The 26,463-nt window shown below is 35.4% G+C and overlaps 1 protein-coding gene across 1 annotated transcript in view; it reads left to right on the top strand.

Annotated features, from left to right (window-relative positions):
• LOC109112481 (eukaryotic translation initiation factor 3 subunit H-B-like) overlaps positions 1 to 26,463 on the top strand; it is a 142,683-nt gene that overhangs the window by 43,851 nt on the left and 72,369 nt on the right. The window contains exons 6-7 of the mRNA XM_042777103.1: positions 7,635 to 7,755; positions 9,786 to 9,909. Coding sequence (XP_042633037.1) covers positions 7,635 to 7,755; positions 9,786 to 9,909 — 245 coding nt within the window. The remainder of the gene's footprint in view (positions 1 to 7,634; positions 7,756 to 9,785; positions 9,910 to 26,463) is intronic.

Genomic DNA, 26,463 nt, shown 5'->3' with positions numbered 1-26,463 from the left:
TACTAACACAATACCTCCCTGTCTTTCCTCTCTCACTCTCCCATGCTTCCCAGCAGGCTCACTCCTCATCTGGGGCGAAATTGAATTGTTTTTTTTTTTCTTCTTTTTAGCTAAATGAAAAAAGAATTATGAGTTTTACAGTATTTTGGCATTGGGACATGATTTGGGTGGATGTGTGAGAATGTGTAAGTGTAGGGTGGCAACACCCCCATTTTAAAATGAGCTCAACCCTCTAGTGGGTCCAGTGCTAGCCCTTCTCTATTCCTTTTAATATTTTCTTCTCTTTTTTCTACCTTTTCTCATGTTCTTGGCACCCTGGTTCTCTGGCTCCCTTTAATATTGTGTTTGCGTGTGTTGCAGGCCAGATCCACATCAATGTCTGTAGTTTCCACAGTGATTTAGACTCACATACAGTCTATATATATATCACCTCCCAGATATATCTTTGTTGTTGCACAAAGCTTGGATACCCAGGAAGGGGCTCATTGGCAGGAGTTGCTTAATCTGAAAACAAAATCAGCCCCCTTGGGTTGTGCCATATCTATCATGGCTGTCAATACAGTGGTGTTAGACTTCCATCTGGCCTGAAAGTGGCTCCCCAAACCACTAAACTCCATGAGCCGCTATCCCAGAGCACTCTGTTGGACTTCATTGACTCTACACAATGATCTGGACACATCATTGGAATCTGTTTGGCCTCAAGTCTCCCATTAATTGGCCAGGAATGAGAGCGGGCGCCTCTCATCGTTTCCTCCACATAAATCCAACCAGTCGTCATTCTAGTTGATTCCAGTAATGCAAGATCGCTGTTGCTTTTTTGAGATTAAGACGGGTGTCTGTGAGCCCACAATGCTGTTGTGCTTATCCTAACCAGACATGATGCCATAATACAGGGAGTGATATCTCTTTCGTTTTTACTGGTGTGTTGTCTTATTCGCCCTATTTTGTTAGTCACTTTTTAATTGACCCGTGTGACTTATTTCCTTTTGTGAATCACACAATGAGAAATTCTGAATAATATACTGGTTGCTTTTTACATGCAATTAAAAAAATCTATAAAATATTCAAAGCCTGATGTCATGCAAGTTCCGTAAACACCCTGATAAAAGCTGATATTCTGTGCTTAGTGAGCTAAACTCAAGAACTGGCTCAGTCCAAAACATAAATCATTTAGACTGGTTTTGTGAACCGAATCAACTGATTCATTGAGGTCTGACTCAAAAAAAAATATTTGTTTCTGAATCAGGCATGCTAGCCAGGGTGGATGTCAAGTTTAAATAACTATTCATTAAATAACTACTTAAATATATATTTTTTCCTTACACAAATATATTGTATAGATTTAAAACACTTAGAATATACTGAAAAAAAGTGTTTTATTATACTGAAGAAAAGCAACCAATATATTATTTAAAAATGCTTTTTGTTCCATAAAATACATTTAGTCATACAGGTTTGGAACAACATTAGGGTGAGTAAATATGAATTTTCTCTTTTTTGGGGGGGGTGAACTTAATATGTCTTATATGTCTTAATATATTGGTTCTTTTAGTGTAGACAGACAAATTATGTGACAATCGTCTTGTCTTGTTAGAATAAATCATCTGTTTCAGTGCAGACAGACAAATTACTTGTCATGTCACGTCTGGAGACTGTCAACTCAGTTTCTCTGAAATGTGTTGCTTTGTTGTAATTGTTTTTATGGTTGATCAGTACCTCTCATTGTCTGTGACACATTACTGTCATGTGTTTAGATAAGTAGTTTAGACTGACTTATGCCGGTTCATTGTGTGTTTTGGCTAGTGTGTGATGTGTTATGCTGTGGCGGTTTGCGATGACTCCAGATGACCCAAACCTTCCGTTAATAGTGCTCCAAAATAGGATGGTGTGATTTAAATGAGTCACCTTTCTCCTGCGGTTCAGCTTTTACTGGGACACCATGTACCCAGTCTGACCCTAACCTCATGCAACTGCATCACTGACAGGTTCCACTTAACGTCATGGATGGTGTTTTCTTTCCTAATCAAGTAATAGATAAACAACTTCCAACTGTCTTTTTAGGGGATGTTAATACTCATTTGAGACTGCAGTCACTGACGGTTTATTCATGAAGCACATTTTAGAACAGCAGAGTTTTGTTTTGATTTGTTTGTGTGTGTTTCAGACAGAACGAGAAACAGAAATGGTGAAATGTTCTTAAATGTGCTAATGGAAGCCAGGAGATGCAGATAGGGGGTGTAAGTGTGTATTTATTACTGAGCTTTTGTTGTGTTTGTGGTTTTACTAGCTGTAATTTAGAGACAAAACTGTTCCCAGAACATAGCTAAACCTTGAAGGTAAAAATGATTCAAAAATAAATGTTTTTTTTTTTTTGTCATGGTTAGTTTTATAGAAACTATAAAGTGGTTAGCTTTAATGGTAATACAGTACATTTAACTATTAAATAATAATAATAATTATTATTATTATTATTGATATATATATATATATATATATATATATATATATATTATATATATATATATATATATATATATATATATATACATACATACATACATACAGTATATATTGCATTGTTGCATGATTCTTTTGGATTTACATTTTTATATAATACATTATATATAAACAAAAAATTAAGCAATAATGCTGTCATCAATGCCTGTCACAAGTATGCAAATATGCATTGAAAAATGTTTAAAATTAATTCCATTGTCAATGTAGTAAAAATATATTTCTATTACAAATAATTAAAAAAACAATGCACATGGCCTAAAAAAACTATGCACAGCAAATATGGCATGTTGGCATGTGAAACTATATTGTTGGTGTGTTTTTATGAATGCATACTGCTGGCGTGTGTGTTGTATGTTATATACAGTAAGAGTGTTTGTGTGTGTGTGAGAGAGAGAGATTCAGATAGCGGGAGAGGAGAAGATCCATAGAGCTCATTGGACTCTGAATAATGAGGTGCAAGGTAAAAGATGGAGGTCATACAGGGATGCTTGCCCTCATTCATCAGAGCTGGCTCACCTCCACAGAAAGACTCTTCAGAAACATTAAAAACTGCTTTCAGGGCCACACACACACACACACACACACACAAATGCACACATTGTCTTGTTCTCTTTTCTCTTTTTTGTCTCCACAGTCTTGCATTGTTGCCAAACTTGCAGAGCCAGCAAACTATATAACTTGCCTTGTAGGGTCAGTTAAAGGAAGGAAAAAATATCTGTGTATGTGATTTTTATTTATTTTTTTGCTGTTCAGAGTCCAGTTAAGCTGTGGTTTATGGTACAGTCTTCTATTTAAAATATACAGTGAGCTGATTCCCTGAAGTTGTCGTCTTTTTTGTTCACTGCCGGTTTTATGGTCATCAGTCCTAATCTGAATTTGTGTTCCTTTGCAATCCACAGTCTTCTGGGTCTTGTTCTCTGTGTTTTGAAAATGGAGTGGAGGGATGCGTTTACGGTTTGCCGCTGTAATTCTGGAGTGTCACAACATCATAAATCAACTATAAATCAACATTCGCTAAGGAGTAGAGTTTTGCTTTTGTAAAACATTTTATTTTAGTATGCAGTCAGTTTGCTTCCTGTCACATCACCTGTTAACAGACCCATTTTGGCATTCATTTGTTGAACTGATCTGTGTATACTAAAGCCACTAAATCCTTAATAATGTATTGGTCGATATTAGGGATGTTTTTATTCATTTTAATAATTTATTAATATTGGCTGATGCTGGATATTAAACTATACATGCTCATGCATTACTTTTGACTTCATCGTTTAAGTTATGCAATTTTATTATTGTTAATAGTTTAATAACAATGTTCAGTGTAATCTTTAGAAGATCTGATTAATTTATATCCATTGATATTAATTAATATCCAGTCATATTAATTAACATTTATTTTTCAAACTTTACTTTATAACATTGCAGTATTGTACTATATATATATATATATATATATATATATATATATATATATATATATATATATATATATATATATATATATATATATATATATATATATATATATTTTTTTTACTTTATTTTACACAAAGAAGTATAGAATTTTAAAACCAGTTATTTATTGATTATTGGCCATAACAAAAATAATTGTCATCTTATCATAGAAAGTGTTATTAAGCAGGAAAAAAACACAAATATTTGATAAATTTCGGAATACATCGTAGTTTAGAAGTCTGGGTTCTGATTTAAAAAAAAAAATTCAAAGACGTCTCATGCTTAACAAGGCTGATCAATTTGATCAAAAGTAGATTAAGAATCTCTTAAGTTTTTATATTTTCTGTTATAAAATGTAATTTATTCCTCTGATGTGCTCAAAAAAACTTTTTTCTTATTTTTATCAATGTTGCAAACAGTTGTGCTGCTAAATTTGTTTTTGTGGAAACTAATACTTTTTCATGATTCTTATAAATAGCAAGTTCAAAAGAACAGCATTTATACAGCATTGAAATAGAAGTCTTTTGTTCAGTTCATTTGGTGAGTAATAAAGTTGATTAGCTGTTCCAGGCTTTTTGACCAGGTCATAAAGCTGGTTTGTTGCTCATCCAAGATCTACTAGCTTTGACTGAGTAATCACTGACTTGGAGAAGTTGCAAACCAGTTACCATGTTTCAAAAGACTAATCTGGTTTTATCTGGATTTTTCCAGCAGCTAATGAGAGATTTCTTCGTAGTGCACATAGACCTTACAAGAAGATTTGGTGTAAACATAAATCTGTGTGGATGTGCTCCAGGGTATACATGTTCATGCATGATAGAGAGCTGCTCCTGGTTTGTCCACACTCCCGGGATCTCACTTCCCCACATACGTCCAGCATTTTTCTTCAAGATTAATGGAACTTGCTGGCGAGGCTAATTTGTTGTTAATGGGGTTTACGAAGAACAGATAAACTGCTTTTGAAGACATTTTCCCAATCCTTGGTCCTATGGGCTGCTGTCCTGTTATAAAATATGGATATCATTCTACTACAGTTACAGTGGGACATGTTTCGCATATTTCATGTTACATGCAAATAATCTTGATGTATGTGGGATGTGATGAATTATTAATGAGGAATCCGTGTTATCTGCTTTTTTTAAATTCTGTGTTACTGTGTTTATGGTTAAGATGCACTTTGATCATTTGATTTTGATCTTTATGGCATTGCCAAGATACTGGCATGGTTTTACATTTCTGATTCAAGCATAGTGATACAAATGTGCTGTGAGCAAAAATCCTTTTATTCCCTGGCATTGAATCAACATTCTAAACGTTCTAAATCCATATAAATTAAATATAATTGATATTTTTGTCTTTTTTGAAGGTAAAATATTATTTAAAACAAGGTAAATGTAGCAAAATTGCATTAGATATAAAGACTTTTTTCTAGCTCAATTTCCAAACCAAGTGAGAGTTATAAAACAATGAAATAAAAATAAATAAACAAACAAACTAATTTATCATTTTTAGAGGATGTTAGAGGATATACTACCACTCAAAAGTTTGGGTTCAGTAAGATTTTTTTTCGCTTTGCCATCACAGTAATAAATTACTTTTTAAAATATATTAAAATAGAAAACCATTATTTTTCATCAAGACATTTTTTATCAAAAAACTAAAAACAACAATAACAAAAAACATAAGAATCCTTATTTAAATTTTAAATGGTAGTATATTTGTAAATAACAAAAGGTTATTTTATTAAAAAATATGTATTTATTTATTGCCGTTTAGCTTTCTTTTTCTTGTTTTATTTCTTTCTTTCTTTTGTGTGTGTGTGTAGTGTCACTCCACATCAAACATTCAGGATGTTTGTAACCTTGCTAAAGAATTTGGGTCAACTATACAGGTCCTTCTCAAAAAATTAGCATATTGTGAAAAAGTTCATTATTTTCCATAATGTAATGATAAAAATTAAACTTTCATATATTTTAGATTCATTGCACACCAACTGAAATATTTCAGGTCTTTTATTGTTTTAATACTGATGATTTTGGCATACAGCTCATGAAAACCCAAAATCTCAAAAAATTAGCATATTTCATCCAACCAATAAAAGAAAAAGTGTTTTTTAATACAAAAAAAGTCAACCTTCAAATAATTATGTTCAGTTATGCACTCAATACTTGGTCGGGAATCCTTTTGCAGAAATGACTGCTTCAATGCGGCGTGGCATGGAGGCAATCAGCCTGTGGCACTGCTGAGGTGTTATGGAGGCCCAGGATGCTTCGATAGCGGCCTTAAGCTCGTCCAGAGTGTTGGGTCTTGCGTCTCTCAACTTTCTCTTCACAATATCCCACAGATTCTCTATGGGGTTCAGGTCAGGAGAGTTGGCAGGCCAATTGAGCACAGTAATACCATGGTCAGTAAACCATTTACCAGTGGTTTTGGCACTGTGAGCAGGTGCCAGGTCGTGCTGAAAAACGAAATCTTCATCTCCATAAAGCTTTTCAGCAGATGGAAGCATGAAGTGCTCCAAAAATCTCCTGATAGCTAGCTGCATTGACCCTGCCCTTGATAAAATACAGTGGACCAACACCAGCAGCTGACATGGCACCCCAGAGCATCACTGACTGTGGGTACTTGACACTGGACTTCAGGCATTTTGGCATTTCCTTCTCCCCAGTCTTCCTCCAGACTCTGGCACCTTGATTTCCGAATGACATGCAAAATTTGCTTTCATCCGAAAACATCCGAAAAAAGTACTTTGGACCACTGAGCAACAGTCCAGTGCTGCTTCTCTGTAGCCCAGGTCAGGCGCTTCTGCCGCTGTTTCTGGTTCAAAAGCACACGCCTGTACACGGTGGCTCTGGATGTTTCAACTCCAGACTCAGTCCACTGCTTCCGCAGGTCACCCAAGGTCTGGAATCGGTCCTTCTCCACAATCTTCCTCAGGGTCCGGTCACCTCTTCTCGTTGGGCAGCGTTTTTTTGCCACACTTTTTCCTTCCCACAGACTTCCCACTGAGGTGCCTTGATACAGCACTCTGGGAACAGCCTATTCGTTCAGAAATTTCTTTCTGTGTTTTACCCTCTCACTTGAGGGTGTCAATGATGGCCTTCTGGACAGCAGTCAGGTCGGCAGTCTTACCCATGATTGCGGTTTTGAGTAATGAACCAGGCTGGGAGTTTTTAAAAGCCTCAGGAATCTTTTGCAGGTGTTTAGAGTTAAAATAGCTCGTTTAGAGAACCTTTTCATGATATGCTAATTTTTTGAGATAGGAATTTTGGGTTTTCATGAGCTGTATGCCAAAATCATCAGTATTAAAACAATAAAAGACCTGAAAATATTTCAGTTGGTGTGCAATAAATCTAAAATATATGAAAGTTTAATTTTTATCATTACATTATGGAAAATAATGAACTTTTTCACAATATGCTAATTTTTTGAGAAGGACCTGTATATAGGTCATATTATAGATCAACTGTGGACACTAAAATCTGCCAGATATACTTTTGGTTTAACCTGAGTTTCTTCATAGCATGTTATTCATAAAATAAATGTATTTTTGTGTGCTGTAAGACACTATGCAGAGAAAGTATTCACCAATTAACAAGGAATCAAATACACATTCATTATTTGCATTAGTCAGACGTCTTCATCTTGTCGTTCCTCTGCAGTACTCATCTGGAGAAGAGCCTGCAGATGCTGATGGACCGCGTGGATGACATGAGTCAGGACATTGTCAAGTACAACAACTACTGCCGCAGTCTCAGCAAGCAACAGCAACAGAAACATCAGGTAATCCATCAAACAGCTACACCTGACTTTTCATGCAGAGAATTTCCCACACTCTCCCACACCGTTTGTGCCACAGACGTGAATGATTCCTCAAATCCTCCTGCTTGTTGAGAAAAGATTTTCACCATGCAGACTGTGAAAACAAGCTAAGAAAGGAACAGAGCCATATCTTGGGACCAGAATATTCCAGGGATGTGGGAGTGGGCTGTGGATGACTGTGACACTGATATGGGGGGAACGCACATTTTTAAATGCTTTGATGTGCTGGTGGGATGAGAGCTATCATAAGCATGTAAATGCTAGTTACCGTTAATGGTAGCTTTGCTAGCGTGATGTGTCTCATGGGAAAACAGGTTGTCACCACAAAGATCACAATAAGGGGCTTGCACTGAATGAGCGTCTGACGAGGTTTGATGTTATGCTCTGTAAGATATAATTATAATACAGTTGTAATTGATGACACTCGAAACCCAGGAATTAGCTCTGAGGCTGTAATCAAAGCTTTGTTTCGAAAACACAGGGTGCACTTCAGAGGGTTGGTTAAGTTTTTAACAATTAAAGATCTTACTCTTAAATCAGTGTTTATTTATTAATGCACAGTACAGACAATATAAAGTGTAATTCTCATAAAAAATGTCCATAAATATTTGGATCATAATTTCCCCCAAAACGCATAAGACAAAAATTGGAAATGATATATATTTTTAATATTTTTGCTTAAAAAGATCAAAATAATATTTTAAAGGTTGTTCTTACACATCTCTCCTGTAAACAAACAAATAATTACATATATAATTAAAGGATACATTTTATGTAACTGTAAGAAAAATATTTATTAATTTAAATATTTCTATATTTAAAATGTAAGAAATAATAGTACAATATAATAATTTTTTATAGTAATTATAATAATAATAATAATTTTTTGGGCAGCAAATCAGCATATCAGACTGATTTCTGAAGGGTCATTTGACACTGAAAATTCAGCTTTACCATCACAGGAATAAATTACTTTTTGAAATATATTAAAATAGAAAAGTTACTAGTAAAATAGAAATAGTTATTTACATTAAAAAAATGTTTTTCACATTATTAAAGGTTTTACTGTATTTTCGATAAAATGCAGCCTTTGTAAGCATAAGTGTCATAATTAATAATTGATTTAATCATTATATGATAATAATTATAATTTATCATTTTTGTTATCAGGTTTTCTTACCAACCCCAAACTTAAGAATGGTAGTGGCTGGTACACATGTAAGGATATGTCATGTACTGAAATTAAGCTAAATGTAAACTCTTAAAATCTTAATGGTCCTACAAATAGTTTTTATTGTCTATGAGTTTTATAGGTGAAGTATTATCTTGATGTTTCTTCATGAGGTTCACCTGAGTTTTCATTCATTTTTAAATATAAGGTGGCAATTCTTCCTATTCATGCGTGAGTGTCTGGGAGTTTTGTGGCACACAGCCAGCCGAGGCAATCACTAGCATTGTTCAGAATCGGGCCGACTGACTCTATGAAGTCAGTGAAGTTAAAAGAGATTTATTGAGTGGCTGTGTATCAAGGTCTGTATGTGACAGGAGAGGCGAGGTGGTAATGGTCTTTCTCAGTGCCGAACTCTGATGCCCTAAACTTTGTGATTGATTGAAGTACATGTGACCTCCCAAATTCCTCTGATACTGCAATGACATAGCCATTCTCTCTTTATTTACTCATTTCCTTTAATTTAATTCCAGATGCAGAAATGTGATTGATTACAAGGAAGCACAAAGGACACAATGCACTTGGACTATCAGTGATTAGTTGAATGTTTACTCTGATGAATCCATGTTTTCTTTTTCATTCTTCACCTTCTTTTAAATACAACATCAGTCTTCTTTTTCTGCCACCTCTCCTGGCCTGTCATGGCCATCTTAAAAGGCTGCTTCTCAGACAGATTTGCTGTAATTCAGGCAGCCCAGAGGTTAATAACAAAAGATAGGGATATCAAGTTTGGAATAACCATTTGTTCTTCATCCCTTTACAGTACATTCAGAGGTGGCAACAGGAGAACGCACAGAGACAGAGCCGAGGGGAGCCTCTGCTTCCTGAGGAAGACCTGAGTAAGATGTTCAAGCCGCCTCCACGAATGGACACCCTGCTCATTGCTAGTATGTAATCTTTCCTGTTTAAATTTATATTTTAAATGATATATCATATATTTCATCATATATCATGTTATTTATATGCATTTTCTATAAAATTTCATCTAACTTTTTGACCATATAAATATCACCAAGTTTGGGATTTTTTCCCTCCTCGAGTATGAGCTCCATATTCTCTTCTTTATCCTAATATATGAGCCATAAAAACCTTAAATATGATGCTTAACAAAAAAACACATGGAAACTTTTTTAATCTAAAGGTTTAAAATGGTTTAATATATATATATATATATATATATATATATATATATACAGGTACATCTCAATGAATTAGAATGTCGTCGTGGAAAAAGTTCATTTATTTCAGTAATTCAACTCAAATTGTGAAACTTGTGTATTAAATAAATTCAGTGCACACAGACTGAAGTAGTTTAAGTCTTTGGTTCTTTTAATTGTGATGATTTTGGCTCACATTTGACAAAAACCCACCAATTCACTATCTCAACAAATTAGAATACTTCATAAGACCAATATAAAAAAAAAGTGAATTGTTGGCCTTCTGGAAAGTATATTCATTTACTGTACATGTACTCAATACTTGGTAGGGGCTCTTTTTGCTTTAATTACTGCCTAAATTCGGCGTGGCACGGAGGTGATCAGTTTGTGGCACTGCTCTGGTGGTATGGAAGCCCAGGTTTCTTTGACAGTGGCCTTCAGCTCATCTGCATTTTTTGTACTCTTGTTTCTCATTTTCCTCTTGACAATACCCCGTAGATTCTCTAATGGGTTCAGGTCTGGTGAGTTTGCTGGCCAGTCAAGCACACCAACACCATGGTCATTTAACCAACTTTTGGTGCTTTTGGCAGTGTTGGCAGGTGCCAAATCCTTCTGGAAAATGAAATCAGCATATTCAAAAAGCTGGTCAGCAGAAGGAAGCATGAAGTGCTCCAAAATTTCTTGGTAAACGGGTGAAGTGACTTTGGTTTTCAAAAAACACAATGGACCAACATCAGCAGATGTCATTTCACCCCAAATCATCACAGACTGTGGAAAATTAACACTGGGCTTCAAGCAACTTGGGCTATGAGCTTCTCCACCCTTCCTCCAGACTCTAGGACCTTGGTTTCCAAATGAAATACAAAACTTGCTTTCATCTGAAAAGAGGACTTTGGACCACTGGGCAACAGTCCAGTTCTTCTTCTCCTTAGCCCAGGTAAGATGCCTCTGACGTTGTCTGTGGTTCAGGAGTGGCTTAGCAAGAGGAATACGACAACTGTAGCCACATTCCTTGACATGTCTTTGTGTGGTGGCTCTCTCAGTCCATTCCTTTTGAAGTTGACTCAAATTATTCAATCGATTTTGCTTGACAATCCCCATAAGGCTGCGGTTGGTTGTGCATCTTTTTCTTCCACACTTTTTCTGTCCACTCTGTCCAACTTTCTGTTAACATGCTTGGATACAGCACTCTGTGAACAGCCAGCTTCTTTGGCAATGAATATTTGTGGCTTACCCTCCTTGTGAAGGGTGTCAATGATTGTCTTCTGGACAACTGTCAGATCAGTGTCTTCCCCATGATTGTGTAGCCTAGTGAACCAAACATAGAGACCATTTTGAAGGCTCAGGAAATCTTTGCAGGTGTTTTGAGTTGATTAGCTGATTGGCATGTCACCATATTCTAATTTGTTGAGATAGTGAATTGGTGGGTTTTTGTTAAATGTGAGCCAAAATCATCACAATTAAAAGAACCAAAGACTTAAACTACTTTAGTCTGTGTGCATTGAATTTAATTAATACACGAGTTTCACAATTTGAGCTGAATTACTGAAATAAATGAACTTTTCCATGACATTTAATTTATTGAGATGCACCTGTATATATATATATATATATATATATATATATATATATATATATATATATATGTATATATATATATATTTCAAACTATTATTTCATATTTCAGCAGGCTTTACAGGATAAGTCTAAATATGTTTACACATTTCAAGTTGTGTTTCCATGCTTTAAGTGGATGATTAGTTTCTGCTCAGTAATATAAGCCAAATCTCATCACAACACAGCACTAACCGTCTCCTCCTCATTTCATGTCATTTGGATCTGAAAAGATTTGGACTTGTCCCTTTTTTCTGTCCTGTGGAGTTGAGATGGAAGGGAGGAGGGTAATTTATGAGGAACATTACAGAGGCCTTGCCAGAGATTGATTTAAAGCAATTGTTTCTAACTTGTTATGGAGGTAGTATATTATAGATCAGCCACTGTCTGAGAGAAAATAGCTGGAGGAAGGTGATATGTCTGTCATGTCATCTTGTACTGCCGGACTCTACATTATGTAACTCTGGCTGTTTATTCAGCAACATGCTGTTTCCGAGCCTTTGAAATGGATTAAATTATGGGACATTTTTGCAATCAAACAAAATGACCTAATAAATAACTGAGTTAGATTTAATTTATTTATCTAATATTTGTTTTTTAAGGGCACAATGGTTGCCGTTACCTCAAACACATATTGCAGTTAAATTTTAAAAGTGATGTATTTAATTTTGATTTATTAATATATTCTGTATTATTTGTATAATAATATTTACACTAATAGGAATATTAGTAAATAAAATATGTGATAAATATTATATATATATATATATATATATATATATATATATATATATATATATATATATATATATATATATATATATATATATATATATATATATATATATATATTAGGACTGTGTGATAACGAAGAAAAATGCAAAAATATACAAAGCTCAAAGTGTTTCACTCCATCCCGATTCGTGCACACGGAAAGCACTTGGAAAACTGTGTCTTCTTCTGCAGCTCAGTGCGATTTTAATAATTATTATTATTTTGTTTTTAGTATCGAGCAAGTTTTGGGGGCCCTACTGTACAAGAGCGCGAGACAGCAATGAGTTGTTTTCTGCAACTTATTGTACTTAATAACTCTTCTTAGCATCAAGCAAGTAACGATATGCATGCTATATGCATATCGCGATGTGTACATTTGTAATATTAAGATAATTTCGATATATCATGCAGCCCTAATATATATTTAAAATAATGTAATATTTAAACTAATATTTTATGTTATAATAATTTTTTTTAGAATTATTTCATTTGAATAATTATTGTATATGTGCACTTGTATTATCTGTATATGTACAGTAATAATATATTTTTAGTTATGATATTTTAAATTTATTTAAATAAAATACTCTCTCTTTATATATATATATATATATATATATATATATATATATATATATATATATATATATATATATATATATATATATATATATATATATATATAAAAGATGCAGTATTCAATTCTATTAAAAATTATAATTAAATTATAATTAAAAAATGCAGTTTGAAATATATATATATATATATATATATATATATATATATATATATATATATATATATATATATACTGAATTGCAAAAATAATGACTCTGCTGTAGGTTGAGAAGTCAAACTCAGGCCTAAAACTATCCCATTTTAATAGGAGCCAGCTGTAAGATTTAAAATCAAGATCAGAAGAGATGCAGACAAAATGGCATCAAGTTAGAGTATTTGTTTCCGCGAGCAGCTCTTTGTAGTGCTGTGGAGTAATGGGATGGTTTATGGCTGAATTAAATGTTTGTAGGTGCTGTGGAGGGGAGCACCTCATCTCTCACCATCTCTTAAGGTATTTTAAACTCCAAACTCCTCGGTGGAGTGAGCAGCAGCACTGCCAAGCAGAAAGCCAATCACCTAAGAGCTCGACGGCCAGCCTTCAGTACATAATGGAGTACATTAACTGAGCCACTTCAGCGGGCAGCCCACCCTGCCCCTGTTTCTCTTTGTTTCTCTCACTGTCTCTGAATTCTGTACATTCTTCAACCCACTGTCTCACGCCATAAACTACACTTGCCTTGTTTATTTGCCTTGAATTTAATATTTCTAATTTTTTCCCCCATTTACTCTTTAGGTCAAATCAGCACGTACTGCCAAACAATCAAGGAGTTCACATTTCAAAAACTGTGCAAGCTTTTCATGGCTGAAGCTCTTCAAGGAACAAGCAGTTAGACTTGAGCCACCTGCATGATCCTAGGCTTGGTCTTGGGATCATGCAGAGTCATCTGTTCTTTTATGACTTTTTCAGTGGCTCATTTTAATACTTACAATGTTCAGTTGAATTGGTTTTCCCATTACTAGACTGAAACATGAGTGTAAGCTTATAGGTTTTTCGATTCCTATCAGACAGGTCATTTTATTTAAGCATGTACAGTATAAAAGCATAATATGTGTATCAGCACGGACCAATGATTTTTGAGAGGAACCCAAAGTACCTGTCAATAATGTGTGAAAACATTATTTGATAATAAATTGGATCGTGTCCACTTTGTCCACTTTTTGAAATGCTCTTTCAAGAGAGATGTGCTGTCCTACTTCCAGCTTGAATGTGTATGACACCACTAAAGGACAAGAAGATATGATAAACCCTCAAAAACAACTGTTTTTTTTTTTATATCTGATCAGAGTGAGTTGTATAAGCAAGGGAGTCTTGAAGTGTTTTTGCCAATCTGTGACTGTGATTTTTCTTTTTTCTTTTTAATAATTTGGTCAGAAATCTCACTTTAATTATGTTAAATTAGAAAGGAGCAATTTAGGGATCAAAACAGTCAATTTGTGCAGGCCATTGTGTTATTCTAGCCAAATATGGATGGGAACAGTTGTAATTAGAGTACAGTGCTGTAACCCTTCCCTGTCAAGTTTACAGCAGGAGTCTGCTGCTGGACATTAATTGTAGCCCACTGTTCCCTGTAGTCCAGTGACACTGGGGTTTGCTGCCCACCTCCTCTCCGCCGTCCACCCACAAACTACCAGCTACAGTCATTAGCCTTCACAGAAAGTATTTTTCAATTTCTTTCCACTTCACTTCAGGTGATTAAAGCAGATAAACCATGACAATAAAACTCTTGAACTTCAGCCACCCTGAAGGATGATTGCAAAGAGTTTGAGTTCGTAATTGCAGCGATGAGCTTTTGACATCACACGACGTGCCTAGCCTTTCAAAGAGGAACTTGCTATTAAAATCCGGCTGCATGAAAAGAAAAATAAAATGCAAAAAGTCCTTTTCTACCTCTAGATAAATTCCATGTCACCTTTTGCAGGTGAATTACTGTACAGTCATTGCAATACAGACCTTATGCCCTTGTAATTAAGTGCTATATCCTATCATGATGGAAATGATTCCATTTTACAGAATCAAGAGGGATTTTGCTTGCTAAAGTAAAAGACACCGTTAATGACTTGAATAGTAGAAATGTTCATCTTTAATAGAAAAAGATAAATCTGAGGTCTCATGATGGATGTCTTTTCTGGCACCTAAAGTACAGGCATATCTTCAAAGTCTAACTTTTTTCAGGGTCATTACAAATCAAGGAAAAAAATATTCCATGTGTTTAAACAATAAATGCTCGTTTCAGAATTAATTTATAATATAATTATATCATATAATATTTAAATTTTATAATATTGATATATTCAACCTGTAAATGCTCATGTCAGAATTAGTTCATTATAATTATATAATATTGATATGCTTATATGTTTTCTCTTATATACTTTAGATTAAATCGTCTGGGAAAGACGCCTTTTTGAGGAATCTCATGAAATACAAGGATTAATCACTTTCAGATCTATAAAAGAGAGTAATTCTATGTAATTGTCTACAGAAAACAAATAATTAAGTTTTTCTTCCATAAATGCTTGTTTCAAAATTTATGCACACACACACACACACACACACACACACACACACACACACACACACACACACACACACACACACACACACACACACACACTTATATATATACACTATATCACACACACACACACACACACACACACACACACACACACACACACTTATATATATATATATTTACAATGTACATAATATTATATTTTCTTAAAAATGCTTTTTGAATCTTATATAATGTAGCAAAAAACCTTTTGAATTAAATTCACACACTTCAGGATCAGAGCAGTTTTAAAGGACTCATTTCTGTCAATCTGTAGAAGACATAAATTCTGTGTTTTTCCTTCAGAAATGCACATTTCAGAGTTTATTTGATGTTTTCCCATTATATCACCACAAAGTCTCCTCATTTCATGGAACTGATAACCTATGCATCGAATAATAAATGGCAAGATTTAACCTACTCCATGATTTCAGTCCATTTAAAGGCCAGTTGTTTTTCCCTGACAGTTAATCTTGAGTTTAGCTAACCTGACTCCTCGCAGGTGATGAGCTGTGTTTGAATCTGCGATAATGGAGGGATGAATTTCTCCCTAAAGCCTCATTGATCTGGGTGTGTGTATGTGAGCGGGCGGCTTAGAAGACATTGATTTGAGAAGCAGTTGTAGCTGCGCTGGCTCATTAGGAGCTTTCTTTGAACACTTTCTTTGTGTTTGTTTTAGGTTGGTAAGCTGGAGGTGCTACAGCTTTTGTTCTATTATTGATGAAGTCCCACTTGTTTCCACAATTTTTCGAGGACGTTGCTTCACAAGCCAGCAGAAGAAGCTGTTTGATGTTTGTGTTAGTTGCACCTGTTTTTTTAAGGCAGTACTGTAAGAGGCCTGCGCTTCAGTTTAACAGTTCCTGGCACTTTCCGTGAATGCTCTTTGGTGACCCACAACCACTACTTTTTGTAGTGGTTTTTTACATGTTTTTGTTGATAGAACTGAGATTAGACTATTATGTCATAATTTGCTTAGAATAAGAAGTTGTAAACAAATATAGAAAGAGTTTTCAGCTTTTATTCTATTAATTTTCAGTCCTTGATTCCAAAAAAAAAAATAAAAAAAAATGGAAGAATGGTGCATTTAAGGCAGGAGGTCATCAAAAATAGTTTTGGAGGAAGCAATGTCAAGATGTTCTTAGAAACCACAATGGTCTTTCAGCTACTTTTTGATGACACGCACAAAACCAACTTAAATGTAGGGCTGCCTGTGCTCCAACTAAAAGCTCAAGTGAAAACTAAGCACTTAAAAACTTTTGAGAGTATCCGGCTTCTCCGGTACAATGGTTACCACAATTTTCTAAAAACAGGAAATTCCTACTTTTCCACTCTAATATATGTTCTGTAATAAGTACTTGTCTATACATACATACCTAGGCTTGATAACTCAAACTTTTCCATGATTTTGGCCTCCAACGTTTTTTTGTCAACAGTTTAAAAAAATCTTTATTTTGTTTGGCAAGATGGATTGAACACTTGAACCGGCAGTTACTGGCAGCCTCTGAAGGGTCTCGCAGAGGCAGATGGTGAACAGCATCTGTGATGAAACAGCTGAAATCAGTTTTAAACATTAGCACCTGCTTTTTTTAGACAACAAAATCTGAACTTTGACACCAACATTTGCGGTTCATTCAGAAGAGAGTTCACATAAAACAAGCAGCTTCTAAAGACCTATCTAACATCAATATTTTATATGGAGGCAAAATATAGGCAGTATCTAAACTTTAAAGATTCCACATTCTAACTATAAAATAAAACTATAAATATGATTCCATACTTTTATTAGTCAGTGTACTAATGGTTCATTTTGTTTGGAAAATGTTCTTTTTGTCAGGTGTTTCTCATTAAGGTAATTTTAAACTTGTTACATGAATTTAACAAATTATGTGTGCCCGTAAATGTCATTTCCAATTAACTGAATGCTTGTTATCGGGAAACACCTGTATTTAATAAACCAACTATTAAAAGACCTTATTATTTAAAATTAAATTTAAAAAAAGAAAAGCTCTCGATAGCCTTGAAATAATAACAGGCTGAATACAGACTAAGCAATGTCAGAATTTATGGTCTGTGGTAAATAATTGCAAATGCTATTAACCTGAAACCCATTTAAACTCTTACTAATAGTGCACTCACTATAAATTGATACAGCTATGCTAAATGGCTTCCAGTCATCCCTGCAGATCTTAATACTTTTATTTCATTAAAACTCATTCTCTGCATTGCTACTGCTGCTGTCCTTTTATTGACAGGTCAGTGACAGATTCTGTCTATCTATTTGTGTTTGTATTTGTCCCCTGACTGGCTTTGGCTCATTCATATGTGCTTCATATGAATTTAGCAGCCTGGTCTCAGACATTGCTTGACATGAAATAAAATAATAGGCCTAATAATAATAATAAAATAAGGTAATAAAGGCTAATGATGATTTAAGCGAATGTTTTAAACTCAATGGATTTATCTAATTTTTAAAGAATTTTTTTTTTTTCTCAAGCACATTTTTGTATGTTTAAAACATGGGGCTTATTACTGTAAATTTGATAAACACTGTGGTTTTGGAGAATCCTGTGCTTCTGGTTGGGTTCAGGGTAATTAGATGTGAAGTGTTTGCTGGTAAAGCCACTCACTAGTTACAGAAAGGCAGTTATGAGGTCATAGTAGTTCTAATGTAAAAATACACCTCTATGAAGTGCAGCAAAAACACATGGCTGCCATTCTGTATGATACAGTACATACAGATGTCAAGTCACCTTTATTTTTATAGTGCTTTATACAGTATGGATTGTAGTAAAACAAGTTAAAAAATTATGGAGACAGTCCAGATTGTGCTGTAAAGCAGCTTTAAAAGACAAAAGTGTCATTGTTCAGCTCAAGTCAGTTGGTTCAGTTCAGACAGGGCTTGCATAAAATGTATTAAGCATAAAATGTGTGCAGCACACACTTAAAAATGTTCCAAAAGTTCCAAAAGGTTTATTTTGTTAGTGTGAGGAACATTTTATGATATAAAGAACCTTTTGTGCACTGAAAAGGTTTCATGAATGTTAAAAGTTCTTCATAGAACCATAGATGAACGAACTGTACATTTAAATGCAATAGAGGGTGACTTTAGGAATGATTTGCAAAACATTGGTTTATCCATTGGCATAAGGTTGCTATACTTTTTGTCTGGAAGTTCAAACCATGTGGGACACTTTTGTTGGAATAATTTGCATATAATATGCTGGAGAACAGGTGATTTTTTGGATTTCAGGCTCAGTACAGCAGCTATTGTTTTGGGTAACCTTTGAAGGCGAAGATCATTTTTGATGTAAGTACAGAGTTTTAGGGTGACTGAATAGGGTCTAGAATCACCTATGTTGGAAAAGTGTAGAAAACTATTACAGCTGTAATTGTCTTGTACTGAAACTGGTTTTGAGCAATACAATATAAAATACAATACAAAATCTGTATTGAGCAGACTCACTTCCTTCTGAAATCATTTCAATATGCTGATTTGCTGCTTAACAAACATTTTGGAATTTCACAAGAGGGTAAAAGATTTACCGCCACATATTTTACAGCAGGTTCAAGATTTACTGCGCTTTGTTTTATTTTTATTTATTTTTTATATATTTTATCTATTTTTGTTTTCTTATCCCCTTTCACCTAGTCACCTTGATAATTATGAAATGACAGTGGTGGTAGCCCCTCCATTCCCTTGCTTTTGAATAAGGACACTTGATCTAATGGAAGCAGAGCCGTCATGAGGAAAGTGAGGATTCTGTGCTGTGAATGGCATTGAGCTTGGCCAATGTTAATGCCACCTGACAGGGCTGAGATTAAAACTGGCCAGAAGGTGGAAGAGCGGGGCCCTACCTTTAGGATGGGGGAGGATATTGATGATGGCTCGCAGGGTAATGACATAGGGTTTAGTGCAGGTCAGAAGGATCAGCTAATGAAGACTTATGTGTGGAGGAGAGGAAAGCATTACTTCAAATCAATGCCGCCTAAGACCGTGAGCCTGATAACCTTGGTTCAGAATTAGCTGGCGGACCGTAAATTGTGAGCAGATGCAGTGGAAACGCCTCTGACCTCTCATGCCTAACACACTGCTTATACAGACTCATACACTCTCTCCAAGTCCTCTGCAGGCAAAGTGTTGTAGATATTGAAATAAGTCCGAGCAATTTGTTTTAAGAGGATGATACAGGGGAGGATGGAATTAAAGAGTCTCCTGTGTGTACGTGGATGTGCTTCTAAGCTTCTTTAAAGAGAAAAAAAATCTTTATCAATGCGAGCGGGTGGTCGACATGAAATTTCATACCGTGTCAGCACAGTCTGTAGTTCATTTAAAACTATATTAAACCACCCTTTAAAATTTCTCAGATGAAAGTCAGTAATTCTTACACTGCAGTACGAGGTGAAGTGCAAAAAGCTGATTAAGTGAAAAACTTGATCTTGAAGGTATCCCTTATACAGTGGTCTCGAAAAATATGTCTAGTTTAGATACTTAAAATGTATTTATTTCATTGTAAAAAATAAAAATGACAATAACGCTTTCAATGAATGTGATTTTAGTTGATGTATTAAGTCATTTCCTCTCAAGCTTTTACAAAAGCAATTCAATAAAAATAAGTAAAGAGCCTATTTTAAACACAATATTGCCACTTTGCTCCTCCAACTAAATTAGATTCAAACAAAGCCACAGAAGGTTCAACTCTGTCTCTGAGCAATGCACAGTAAATCTGTTCCAGAATAAATCAGCTGAATGATTGTTATATTAGAAACGTAACCAATAAAAATTGTTATATCAGAAAAGTAACCAATAAATAAATAAATCACAGTGAATTCTTTATTTTTGAATGTAATTGGTTGCTGAAAAAAAAGAAGCCTCAATGATGTACACAACATCTGGCGGGTGAAGCCTTCAAAATGAGCGATAGCAAGTGACTCACTCATTAAGACAGTCGCTGCGTCCAAAATCGAATACTTCCCTAATATATAGTATGCGAAAAACAGTATGCCAAAGAGTAGTATGTAAGAATGCATTTGAAAAACAGTAGGTGAAAAGTACCTGGATGAGTACTTCTGCCGGGATTCTGAAGTGCGCATTCGATAGACACTTTACTACCCCATGAGGCCATGAGAGAGGACTTCTGAATTGCAGTGAAGCAACGCAACTGATCATAGTAGGTCACGTGATAATTACAACATGTTGAGTGAATGATTTCAAAAGACTCACTTATGAAGACGCTCAATTTTCGCCACCTACTGGCATAAAGGTGCAGTCACATTTACTGAAGAATCCAGTCATTTCCGTAGGAATTCACTCGATTTGTAATTTCACAAGAGGGTAAAAGATTTACCAACACAGATTTTGCAGCAGGTTCAAGATTCACTGCGTTGACCAACAGAAAGCTGCTTGGTTTGAAAGTGATTTCTATGTGAGCTGTATACATCGCTAATCTTAACAATAGACAATGTGCTCACAAAATAACAGTGTAAACTTGCATAAAAAATCACTAAAAATCCACTGAGGCTCTGACTCATTTTTTTCTTGGACTAAATATTTTTATTTTTAATTTTTAATTTTTATTTTCTTTTTAAAGCTGCTCAGCCAATGAAATCTGAAGACTACTTGTATATTTTCAGTTTTATTATTTAAAACCTAAAACAAACTTCTTTTTGTGAAATGTTACATTAAAAGTGTGTTTCAAAATAAACCCACTTGGTTTGGATATTTTATCCATTGCTATGACATTCATTCACTTCAGTCGTACACACTTCACATTCCCAGTCCAGCAGACATTATTCATTCTCAGGCACATTGGAAGACTCTCCCAAGACCCCGGGTCATCTGTAGTCTATCAGTACGTTGTGTCAGTCTGCCACAGGTTTGATGGAAGAGAGCAGCGTTTCATCGATAGTGAGGACAAGTGAATGATCCAGCCAGGCCTCACCTTGCCTGCCTCTTAGCACATGGAGATTTCTTTTTTTCTTTTTTTCTTTTCTGCTTTCTTGCGCTTTCTTGCTTTCATCTCTTCTGCTGCTTTCTCATATATAACGTCTCTCTTCCTTCCATTACTCTATATTTTCTTTTTTCAATCACATGCACATTACCATGGAAACGGCAAAACTCTGAGCTCAGACGGTCTGGGGCGGGGGTGGGGTGTTCAGTATGAGTGATGTGAAAGCAGCCTCCTCACATCTAAATATCCCAAAACCTGCCAACTATTGATTGCTAAGCGAGAGAGAGGCCCCGTGATCTAATGGGCAAAGGAAACCATGGTTACGCATGTTTAAACAAAATCTTTGTACTCAAGGTTAGAGATTCGGCCACAGGGGAGAGATACAGCCTGAATATCTGCACAATATGAGAGTTTTTCTCAGGTCAAGACATCACAGCAGAGGAAATTGTAAATTCACACTGACGCCAGGAGGTCCTCTTTGTATTATATATTCAGTTAGAGAGTTGGGAGTGTAATTTGCAGCTCTAGTCCTTGCCGTATGGATCAATTTAAGACCATGAACGCCTCTTTTAGATACACATGTATTAGAGTTGCAGCAAAGTGACTTGCATGTTAATGTGATCTTTTAAATTTTGCTTCTCCGATTCACTTTTGAACCGTTTGGAACTTTTCATAGCAGTGAAAAACACCTAACGAACATCCAGCAGGTCCAAAGACAAAGACCACTATTGAAAATTCTTCTATTTTGCATTCTTTCTTAGTTTAATGCAACCTTTTTCATTGCAAATTATATTATCAGCATAACGACTGAAAAATTAATATGGGAAAAAAAAATTCAATAAAATCTTGAAATCTTACTGACACACAAAAATGAAATTTCTATCATCATTTACTCACCCTCAAGTTGTTCCAAACATGTATGAATTACTGAACAGTTGCTAGTAGCAACTGACTTCCATATTATGGAAAAAGCAATGGAAGTCAATGGCTACGACCAACTGTTTGGTTATTACTATACTTCACAATATCTTCTTTTGTGTTCATCAGAAGAAAGAAATTCATACAGGTTTGGAACAACTTGAGGGTGAGTAAATGAAGATAACACTTTCATTTTTGGGTGAACTATTCCTTCAAAGTAAAATAAATCTTAAATTTAATCAAATAAATCTTTGACCTTGTGACCCTACTGTATCTTTCTTTGAACTTGATTGTTTTATAATGAATAAACAAATCAAAACCTGGACAGTGGTGGCCATAGCGACATAAAAAATAGCTTTCAGATCTGAACGTATGGAAGATGACTTTTATCCTATAGTCTAAAGTTTGAGGCTTTAAGGACACATCTGAGTCACCAGCCACCTACATGTGCATTCTTTTCATTATCTGTTGCCCGACCTTCCCCCTCTTTGGCTTTGAAGACTTCTTGTTCCAATGCTGCTTGACACTGCTTCCTCATGAATCAGGACTAATTGGATCATACCCCCATGAAAGGCTGGGTGAGGAGATGTGTTGTGTGATGTGATGGAGGAGGGTGAAAGGGACAGACGGATGGCAGAGTGGGCGACCGGAGCAGGAGGCAGTGGGTGTTCGGCATTACACCACTCCGCTCAAAGTCTGTGAAGATCACCGAACGCAGACATTAACTGTTCGCAGAATATTCATTAATGTTTATATCTGCCTCCAATTACACTATAAGCCCCAATCATTAATGATAAACAACAAAAAAACTGGTCCTGATATAAACTTTGTCATGTTTTGCATTTTAAAGGTTTAAATACCTTATATACAGTACTTACAGGTCCTTCTCAAAAAATTAGCATATTGTGAAAAAGTTCATTATTTTCCATAATGTAATGATAAAAATTAAACTTTCATATATTTTAGATTCATTGCACACCAACTGAAATATTTCAGGTCTTTTATTGTTTTAATACTGATGATTTTGGCATACAGCTCATGAAAACCCAAAATTCCTCAAAAAATTAGCATATCATGAAAAGGTTCTCTAAACGAGCTATTAACCTAATCATCTGAATCAACTAATTAGCTCTAAACACCTGCAAAAGATTCCTGAGGCTTTTAAAAACTCCCAGCCTGGTTCATTACTCAAAACCCCAATCATGGGTAAGACTGCCGACCTGACTGCTGTCCAGAAGGCCATCATTGACACCCTCAAGCGAGAGGGTAAGACACAGAAAGAAATTTCTGAACAAATAGGCTGTTCCCAGAGTGCTGTATCAAGGCACCTCAGTGGGAAGTCTGTGGGAAGGAAAAAGTGTGGCAAAAAAACGCTGCACAACGAGAAGAGGTGACCGGACCCTGAGGAAGATTGTGGAGAAGGACCGATTCCAGACCTTGGGGGACCTGCGGAAGCAGTGGACTGAGTCTGGAGATGAAACATCCAGAGCCACCGTGTACAGGCGTGTGCTTTTGAACCAGAAACAGCGGCAGAAGCGCCTGACCTGGGCTACAGAGAAGCAGCACTGGACTGTTGCTCAGTGGTCCAAAGTACTTTTTTCGGATGAAAGCAAATTTTGCATGTCATTCGGAAATCAAGGTGCCAGAGTCTGGAGGAAGACTGGGGAGAAGGAAATGCCAAAATGCCTGAAGTCCAGTGTCAAGTACCCACAGTCAGTGATGGTCTGGGGTGCCATGTCAGCTGCTGGTGTTGGTCCACTGTGTTTTTTATCAAGGGCAGGGTCAATGCAGCTAGCTATCAGGAGATTTTGGAGCACTTCATGCTTCCATCTGCTGAAAAGCTTTATGGAGATGAAGATTTCGTTTTTCAGCATGACCTGGCACCTGCTCACAGTGCCAAAACAACTGGTAAATGGTTTACTGACCATGGTATTACTGTGCTCAATTGGCCTGCCAACTCTCCTGACCTGAACCCCATAGAGAATCTGTGGGATATTGTGAAGAGAAAGTTGAGAGATGCAAGACCCAACACTCTGGATGAGCTTAAGGCCGCTATCGAAGCATCCTGGGCCTCCATAACACCTCAGCAGTGCCACAGGCTGATTGCCTCCATGCCACGCCGCATTGAAGCAGTCATTTCTGCAAAAGGATTCCCGACCAAGTATTGAGTGCATAACTGAACATAATTATTTGAAGGTTGACTTTTTTTGTATTAAAAACACTTTTCTTTTATTGGTCGGATGAAATATGCTAATTTTTTGAGATAGGAATTTTGGGTTTTCATGAGCTGTATGCCAAAATCATCAGTATTAAAACAATAAAAGACCTGAAATATTTCAGTTGGTGTGCAATGAATCTAAAATATATGAAAGTTTAATTTTTATCATTACATTATGGAAAATAATGAACTTTTTCACAATATGCTAATTTTTTTAGAAGGACCTGTATTTAAAATATAAAATTATAAAACATATTTATTCATACATTTTCCTATCTATCTAAAATTAACATGAAATTAGGTCAATAAAAACAGTACAATTTGCCTGTTGTTATTTCATGACACCTAATACATTCTTGTAAGTAGTTACAATATATTTATGTACACTAAAAAAACAACAACATAAAAACAGATAATGTCCTGGCAGAAAATTACCAGTACATTTTCTATTAAATTTAAGGACATTTCCTTCAACCCTAAAACACAACACAATGCAATGTGTAACTTAAAATATAAGTGAAACACCTGTAAAAACCCTAATACAGAAAGCTTTAACCTAGGTTAATAAATGTTGTAAGATATTAAGATATCTATCTATCTAATCTATCTATCCCTGTCTAAAATTAACATTAAATACACGTAAAAGTATTGCTCATTGTTATTTAATCATGAGGCAGGTGAAGTCTGTTAAAGAGCCCCAAAGCAGCACTGGACGGGACCCTTAAAAGCTTGCACATGGCCACTCTGAATTCAGCTTGTGTTTTTCTGCTGTATCTGGTCTTTATCTCTGAAAGCCATAGGCATTCAGTGTACATACACATTTGTTCCATAGTGGGAGGTCTTGCCAAATGGACCCAACTCTTGCCAGGTCCTTGTGGAAGGTATTTTATCAGCAAAATGATCAATGGCCACCTCTCTGTGCCTTTTTTGGGCTGATGTGGGGTGGTGTGCATCCAGTGGGTGTCAGGGTGGAAGGCCTGGTTTCTTTAAGATCAGAAAAACACTGCTTCTTTTGAAGTACCTGTACAGATGGGGTGTTTCTGGAATCTGTCAACATTATTCCTGCTTTATGTTTTCCATGATGCCAGCAGCGCCTGTATATAACAGGTTCTTTTAGATGACTGTAAAATGTGTCACTTCATGACTGTAACTGGTGAAGAAAATGCCGCTAAAATGATGACGTGTCAACTAGTATGAGGTCCCATGAAGTAAACGATTGCAATTACTCTTTCATATTTGATGTTGAGTTAGGTTGGTAACTATTTATGTTTTTGTAATTTATGTATTCATTTATTCAATTTGGATAATGCTTTCACAACTCACAGTGACATTAACCCAGTTGCTCTTCTTTGAGTGTATAATTATAGCCTGGTATCTGGAATATAAATCTCTCTGTTTTACAATAGCACAATATACTATTTTAAATATTTTGAGTGTGTGTGTGTGTGTGTGTGTGTGTGTGTGTGTGTGTTATGTATCTATATATATAATATATGTTAATTAAAAATTTCAGTACATTTGAAATATTTTATCCATTAGTTTTATAAATTTCACAAGTAGTACTATTCAGCAATGAAATTTGAGCTCTTTTTGGTGAATGATCTATGATCCATATTTCAATTATTGCAAACAAGTGCTA

The sequence above is a fragment of the Cyprinus carpio genome, chromosome A19, assembly GCF_018340385.1.
Source record: "Cyprinus carpio isolate SPL01 chromosome A19, ASM1834038v1, whole genome shotgun sequence".
In the NCBI taxonomy this organism is placed as follows: domain Eukaryota; kingdom Metazoa; phylum Chordata; class Actinopteri; order Cypriniformes; family Cyprinidae; genus Cyprinus; species Cyprinus carpio.
Note: the sequence above shows the minus strand (reverse complement) of the source record. Positions and strands in the feature narration are given on the sequence as shown.